Source organism: Triticum aestivum, chromosome 3A (genome assembly GCF_018294505.1).
Source record: "Triticum aestivum cultivar Chinese Spring chromosome 3A, IWGSC CS RefSeq v2.1, whole genome shotgun sequence".
Classification (NCBI taxonomy): Eukaryota; Viridiplantae; Streptophyta; class Magnoliopsida; order Poales; family Poaceae; genus Triticum; species Triticum aestivum.
The window spans coordinates 615,600,498-615,607,717 of record NC_057800.1 but is presented as its reverse complement, the minus strand read 5'-3'; the positions used below and the strand labels follow the sequence as shown (position 1 = coordinate 615,607,717).

General features: G+C 40.8%; 1 protein-coding gene across 1 annotated transcript; it reads left to right on the top strand.

The window, feature by feature from the left end:
* The first annotated feature begins 467 nt into the window (after positions 1–467).
* LOC123062617 (alpha-glucan phosphorylase, H isozyme-like) lies at positions 468–6,631 on the top strand. Its single transcript, XM_044486203.1, has 15 exons — positions 468–723; positions 826–1,005; positions 1,421–1,597; positions 1,686–1,771; positions 2,297–2,486; positions 2,980–3,072; positions 3,402–3,586; positions 3,662–3,779; positions 3,860–3,988; positions 4,499–4,717; positions 4,801–5,004; positions 5,114–5,272; positions 5,419–5,682; positions 5,842–6,032; positions 6,142–6,631. The coding sequence occupies exons 1-15, from the start codon at positions 547–549 to the stop codon at positions 6,266–6,268; spliced, it is 2,499 nt and encodes an 832-aa protein (XP_044342138.1). The 5' UTR covers positions 468–546; the 3' UTR covers positions 6,269–6,631.
* The last annotated feature ends 589 nt before the right edge of the window (positions 6,632–7,220 follow it).

Genomic DNA, 7,220 nt, shown 5'->3' with positions numbered 1-7,220 from the left:
AATGAGGGCTGTGCAAGGGGTTTTTCAGCACATAATATTATCAATCTTCAAAGTCTATGAATTTGTTTTTTTACAGGTCACATTTCAAGGTATTTCATTCTGAATTTTTACGCACGTATACATTTCATCCTTGTATACTTGCATATATTTTTCAGTTTTTCTAAACCGGAAAGTTTGAATTTTAATTTTTTTCAAAAATTTCGGGCTCCATGGAACCGGGTCACCAAAACGTCCCACTCGAATAAAACCCACTATTTCACAACAAAAATGAAAATCATCTCGCAAAACAAGAGCCGAAGAAACTGTCAAAGGGGAGCCCAGAAAACAGCTGAGGCGCCCTTCATTTTCTCCTTCTTTTGGCCCTCTACCACTTACTCTAAACTAAAAAAAATCCTCTGTGTCTCGCCCAAATTTCTCGGATCCGTTTGCTCTCTCCACCCCCACTACAAAAGGGAGCCCCCCGGCCTCCACAGTTCACCGTTCCCATTCGGTGCCCGCCCCGAACTCACCACCTCGCACAGACACACCGCAATTCCCCACCCCACGATGAGCGCGGCGGACAAGGTGAAGCCGGCGGCCAGCCCGGCGGCGCAGGAGCCCTCCGCCATCGCCGGCAACATCTCCTATCATGCACAGTACAGCCCCCACTTTTCGCCGCTCGCCTTCGGCCCCGAGCAGGCCTTCTACGCCACCGCCGAGAGCGTCCGCGACCACCTCCTCCAGGTGCGCACGCGCCACCCGTCCTCTCCTAAGAGCCGCTCGCTTCTCATGTCTGTCGTCGCCGGGATGTGAATGTGATCTGTGTTTTTGTGTGCGTTTGTGCAGAGATGGAACGACACGTACCTGCATTTCCACAAGACGGATCCCAAGCAGACCTACTACTTGTCCATGGAGTACCTGCAGGGCCGCGCGCTCACCAACGCCGTCGGAAACCTCGGCATCACCGGCGCCTACGCTGACGCCCTGAAGAAGTTCGGCTACGAGCTCGAGGCCATCGCCGGACAGGTGAGCGATCCAAGTGCCTCTCGTCCTAAATTAGAGTGTGCTTCGTTTAATTATGGCTATTTATTTTCGTACTCTTGGGGGTGATATACTGATATTATTTAATTAGTGCTTTGTTTGACTGTGACATTGTCCAATTGAAGCAGTACTACTAAGTTTTGTTTGGCCTTTGTAGAATCGGTTCAGGTTTCTGGTTGGCTGGCTTAGATTTTTTCTGATCCATTATTTTATTTTATTTTTGCGGGTAATTGTGATCCATTATTTAACCAAGCAAAAATGTTTTATAGTATGAGATAATCGCTGTAGTATTTTGGATATGAAACCGTAAGTTTTATACAAGAGAACGGTAAGATTTGATTGAAACGTCTGGAGCCTCTTGTCAACAGAAATTGATGGTGTGAATTGTTGTTGAACTCAGGAGAGAGATGCGGCTCTGGGAAATGGTGGCCTTGGCAGGCTTGCATCTTGCTTTTTGGATTCAATGGCTACACTGAACTTGCCTTCTTGGGGCTATGGCCTTCGTTACCGATATGGCCTGTTCAAGCAGCGCATTGCCCAGGAGGGCCAAGAAGAAATCGCTGAAGATTGGCTTGATGTACTATTTCTATATGCTCGTGACATTCTTCACAAACCTTTTTTTATCTAGATCTCGATAATAGCTTTGCTGTTTAATATTTTTTCAGAAGTTTAGCCCATGGGAGATTGTCAGGCATGACGTTGTATACCCAATCAGATTTTTCGGCCATGTCGAGATTTCGCCAGATGGAAAGTAAGCCATAGATGGACACCTGGACAAGTGCTATTGTGATAAAATATTGATTAATAGCTTGAGATGGAGTTTTTTATGACGTGATGCCTTCTAAATTCAAAACGATAGTATGATGCTTCTTTAACTGCATTTCTTTTCCGTGTTTTAATTTACAGATCTATGATTTTTCTGTAGTCCATGCTTGTTTGATCAGATGTTTTGAATATGTATTTTTGTTGGTCCAAAAAATTTGAGCGTGTATGAATGAATGTTCATGCAAGAAACTACATTTGGCGATGCTTTAAGCAGAGTTGTTGTACATCAGACTGGATAAAAAAAACTAGATTTGGTGATGCTTTAATCAGACTTCTTGTACATCAGACTGGATCCAGAAAACTAGATTTGGTGATGCTTTAATCAGAGTTCTTGTACATTAGACTGGATCCACTATCACAGACTCACTATTTATTCATTTTATTGGTGTTTATGCCAAGGCCTTTTTGTGTCCCTCTAATTGATACATTTGTTTGCTTTATCATGTGATAGGCGGAAATGGGCCGGAGGAGAAGTTCTGAGTGCTTTAGCCTATGATGTGCCAATTCCTGGGTACAAGACAAAAAATGCAATCAGTCTTCGCCTTTGGGATGCAAAAGCAACTGCTGAGGATTTCAACTTATTTCAGTTCAATGATGGCCAGTATGAGTCAGCTGCTCAACTTCACTCGAGGGCACAACAGGTGATATGCAAGTCCTAAACTGAGTCACTCAATTACTCGTATGGGATACATTAGCCGAGACTAAATCAAGTGAGCCTTCCACTTTGTGAATACTGGTCCTGATCGATGGCATCACATACTAAAACTAGTAATTTTATCTTTTATTTAAAGGAAGCACATCCAATATAACCTGCCCTATGTGATAACCATGTTTTTCTATAGATTTCCATGCACTAACCATCTCACCAAACAACTCGATGAAAAATAACGCTAACAGGTTATCTATAGTAGTTTTAATATGATTTTCTAGCTCTGACTGATAAGTGAGGTGTTAATCCATATAAGATAAGTTGAAAATTATGTGTGTTTCCTATCTGTTATCTGTTATCTGCTATCTGTTATCAATGCCTATATCAAAACAAGAAGTAACTATTGTATCTTTTTGCTCTGATATCTTCATTTATGAATTTGACAATTAGCTAACTTGATTTAAAATATATTTTATATCCTGTAGATATGTGCTGTTCTCTATCCTGGTGATGCTACAGAAGAAGGAAAGCTTCTGAGATTAAAGCAGCAGTATTTCCTTTGCAGCGCATCACTTCAGGTAATTGTAATGGTTACTATGATAGGAAGCTGCACCTATGTCCAGTTTGTGCTTTTATGTTTGTTTGAGAAATTATGTTACTTCCAACAGAATTCTTACAGTCTCCTTGTATTGTTGCACGCTGCATCAAATTTCCACCATCTTGCATGAGAAAAATGCAAGATCAAGTTTTGTTAAGAAAACTTGTACCACTATTATTATTATCATGACCAGACTTTTCAGTCCCAGTACATTTGAAGTATCCTTTCAGTTACAACGTGGTCTTATTTCGTCTTATCTAAAAAAATATCCTCGGTGATAAATGTTTGACAAGCATAAATTTTTTCCAGGATATTATTTTCAGATTCAAGGAAAGAAAATCTGACAGAGTTTCAGGGAAGTGGAGTGAGTTCCCCTCCAAAGTTGCTGTTCAAATGAATGACACTCACCCCACTCTTGCCATCCCTGAGCTAATGAGGTTGCTTATGGACGTGGAGGGACTTGGTTGGGATGAAGCGTGGGATGTCACAAATAAGTGAGATTTTCACCAATATTAACTTCGCATTATTACCTTTTACATATTTTCTTACAAATATGTCTCATGGTCCAGGACGGTTGCTTACACCAATCATACAGTTCTTCCTGAAGCTCTTGAGAAATGGTCACAGGCTGTAATGAGGAAATTGCTTCCACGTCACATGGAAATTATTGAGGAAATTGACAAGCGGGTAACTGTCAAGCTGCATTTACTCCTTCGGTACACAACAGTTATGGCACAAAATGACAAAGTTGTGCCATTTGCTTGCAGTTTAGAGAAATGGTAATCTCCACCCGCAAGGATATGGAGGGAAAGATCGAATCGATGAGGGTTTTAGATAACAATCCCGAGAAGCCAGTAGTGCGGATGGCGAATTTGTGTGTTGTGGCTGGGCATACGGTATTCTTATTTCATTGCCATATTCTACATCCTGCTATTTCATTTTCATATTCTACAGCCTGTTACTTTAGACCATGACAAGCTTAACGAGTATTATCTTGATCAAGATGGCTTTTCTGTTTGTGAAATTCGTAATGATGAATAAAATCCACTAAGTTAATATTTTCACAGTAGTTTTGTCTCTATACTCGTGGTTTACATTGTCTTCCTTTTTAAGATAATAAAGACATTGTAGTATCCTCCTACTGGACCGTGATTATTTATTTATGTATTTTGCAATTTACTACTATCTCTTACTCATTATCTGAGAAAACGGTGCTTGGAATCCCATTATTGTACTTGTTTCTTTATGCTAACTTGCTAAGATTTTTTTATTAAAATGTAATTTATGGGCGCTTCAATTAGTTCTGGAGCTGTCTGTTCTGACTTCTTGTTCTACTCCAGCATCAATTTTCCTTTCTGTATCATATGAGGTAGACCATAATGAAGTGTACTAAATTCTTCTGACAGGTGAATGGAGTGGCCGAGTTGCACAGCAACATCTTGAAAGAAGAGCTGTTTGCAGATTATCTCTCTATTTGGCCTAAGAAATTCCAGAACAAAACTAATGGAATTACACCCCGCAGATGGCTCCGTTTTTGCAACCCTGAGTTGAGTGAAATAGTCACTAAATGGCTAAAAACAGATCAGTGGACAAGCAACCTTGATCTTCTCACCGGGCTTCGGAAAGTATGTGTGCATGCTTCTAATCTTCCATCTCTTTTTGTTATTGCCCATCACACTATCACAGTATAACAGAATTTTTTTAATAGTTCGCAGATGATGAAAAACTACATGCTGAGTGGGCAGCAGCCAAGCTGGCCAGCAAAAAGCGCCTAGCCAAGCATGTATTGGATGTGACTGGTGTTACAATTGACCCAAATAGCCTTTTCGATATACAAATTAAACGCATCCACGAATACAAGAGACAGCTGATGAACATTTTGGGAGCTGTGTACAGATACAAGAAGTTAAAGGTTTGGCTTCTTTCTTGGAATTGCCCCTATTCTTATAGCTTTACCATGTCTCCATTAGATGGAAAATATTCAGTATTATGGTCCTGAATAGGCTTATGTATCATGTTAGGAAATGAGCGCAGCAGACAGGCAGAAGGTTACACCGCGCACTGTCATGGTAGGAGGGAAAGCATTTGCAACATACACCAACGCCAAAAGAATAGTGAAATTGGTAAATGATGTTGGTGCTGTGGTGAACAACGATGCTGACGTCAACAAATATCTGAAGGTATCGACTGTACAGCATTCACTTCTTCTTTGGCAATTGTCATCTAATCCTAATATATATAATTCTTGTGGAATGAACATTACTGAAATATTAATTTAGCATTTGATTGTGTTTTATGATTTAATACGAGGTTCCTGTTCCTCCAGGTGGTGTTCATTCCAAACTACAATGTATCAGTCGCTGAAGTGCTCATTCCTGGCAGTGAACTGTCACAGCACATCAGTACTGCAGGCATGGAAGCAAGTGGAACAAGTAACATGAAGTTCTCTCTGAATGGCTGTGTTATCATTGGAACTCTCGACGGAGCCAATGTTGAAATTAGAGAAGAAGTGGGGCAAGACAACTTCTTCCTTTTCGGTGCCAAAGCGGATCAGGTTGCTGGTCTGAGGAAGGATAGAGAAAATGGCTTGGTAAGATATCTTCCAGTGGATTGTCTGTTAGTACGTTACAGGCAATATTGCTACTTGCAAATAGCTAAATTAGTTTGTGGTGTTGATAGTCTACTGATTCAGTATATATTCTCACTATCAGATGGGCTATTAACTTCTTATTTGTTACACTATGAACAGTTCAAACCAGACCCACGCTTTGAAGAAGCCAAGCAGTTTATCAGGAGTGGTGCCTTCGGCACTTACGACTACACTCCTCTCCTTGATTCCCTTGAAGGGAACACTGGATTTGGGCGTGGCGATTACTTCCTTGTTGGCTATGACTTCCCAAGCTACATTGATGCACAGGCCCGGGTTGATGAAGCCTACAAGTAAGGATACAAACACAATATTCCTTCTATTGGGTCGATTGTTTGAATTCTAGAACTAAATATCATGTCAAGGATTTGCTGAATGTTTTAACTCATGTTACCATGACAGGGACAAGAAGAAATGGATCAAGATGTCTATCTTGAACACGGCTGGAAGCGGCAAATTCAGCAGTGACCGCACCATCGACCAGTACGCAAAGGAGATCTGGGGCATTTCGGCTTGCCCTGTTCCATGAAGAGGAGACCCAACCAGGCAGTGTTGAATGCTGGTGCTTGTCAGTAATAAGGATTTATAACGATCCACGGTGAATAACCCCTGCTTCCGTTGTAGCTGAGAAGAATGAAGCAACGTACGAAGCCTGCTGTGTTGCGTATTCCGCTGCAGTTTTGAGAAGAACAAGCGCCAAAAAGCATGACGCCACGCCGCGCCCATAGGAGAGCCCGTTTTGTTTTTGGTGTTCATTTGGTTAAAGAAATTAAAAATGGAGTGAGGTGAAGAGTTGGTTGAGTGACAATTTTTGTTTGGTGAAATAGTTTCATGTAGGTCTTTGCATAGTTTGCAAGTCCTTGAATACAAATAAATGTCCACTGTTGGAACATTTCCTTGCCAAAATTGCTCTTTTCTCATTAAAAACTACTTCATCCGTTCACAAATAAGATGTTCCGGATGTTTGAATATAGACTATGTATGGACTGAGATAAGTGAACAAACACATTAAAACGTGTCTATATACATCTGAATCACAAAAAAGTTGGAACATCTTATATTTGTGAACGAATGGAGTACAGTCGATACATAATAGTTGAAAGAACATGTGGTGCCCCCATGTTTGGTTTTGGTAATTGATGCAATCTCTATGAACTAATGGTTGCCTTTAGTTATATTTGAAGGATTTGTCCATAGGCATTTCTTGAAGTCCATGTGTTGGTTTCAAGGAGTTTATGTGATGACCAAAGTGCTATTCAAGGAACTATCCAAAGATTGGTCATGTAGAAAACATGATACAAGGTTGATCAAGACCAAGTCAAAGAGTGAATCAAGTTGATCAACATACAAAGCGTACAAGATGTATCGAGAGGGATCAAGTGATCCCATGGTATGTGGTGATCGTCATCAAGATTGCAGTGTGCAAGTTCAAGTGGAGCATCACGAAGAGATCATGCTTAAAAGCTTGCAGTCCATTGTGA

Excerpts from the sequence above, each read along its gene's own strand:
- LOC123062617 (XM_044486203.1), top strand. The coding sequence starts at position 547 with ATGAGCGCGGCGGACAAGGTGAAGCCGGCGGCCAGCCCGGCGGCGCAG. Across the intron at positions 1,772-2,296 it reads GAGATTTCGCCAGATGGAAA|GCGGAAATGGGCCGGAGGAG; the intron begins GTAAGCCATAGA and ends ATCATGTGATAG. Across the intron at positions 3,989-4,498 it reads GTGTTGTGGCTGGGCATACG|GTGAATGGAGTGGCCGAGTT; the intron begins GTATTCTTATTT and ends TTCTTCTGACAG.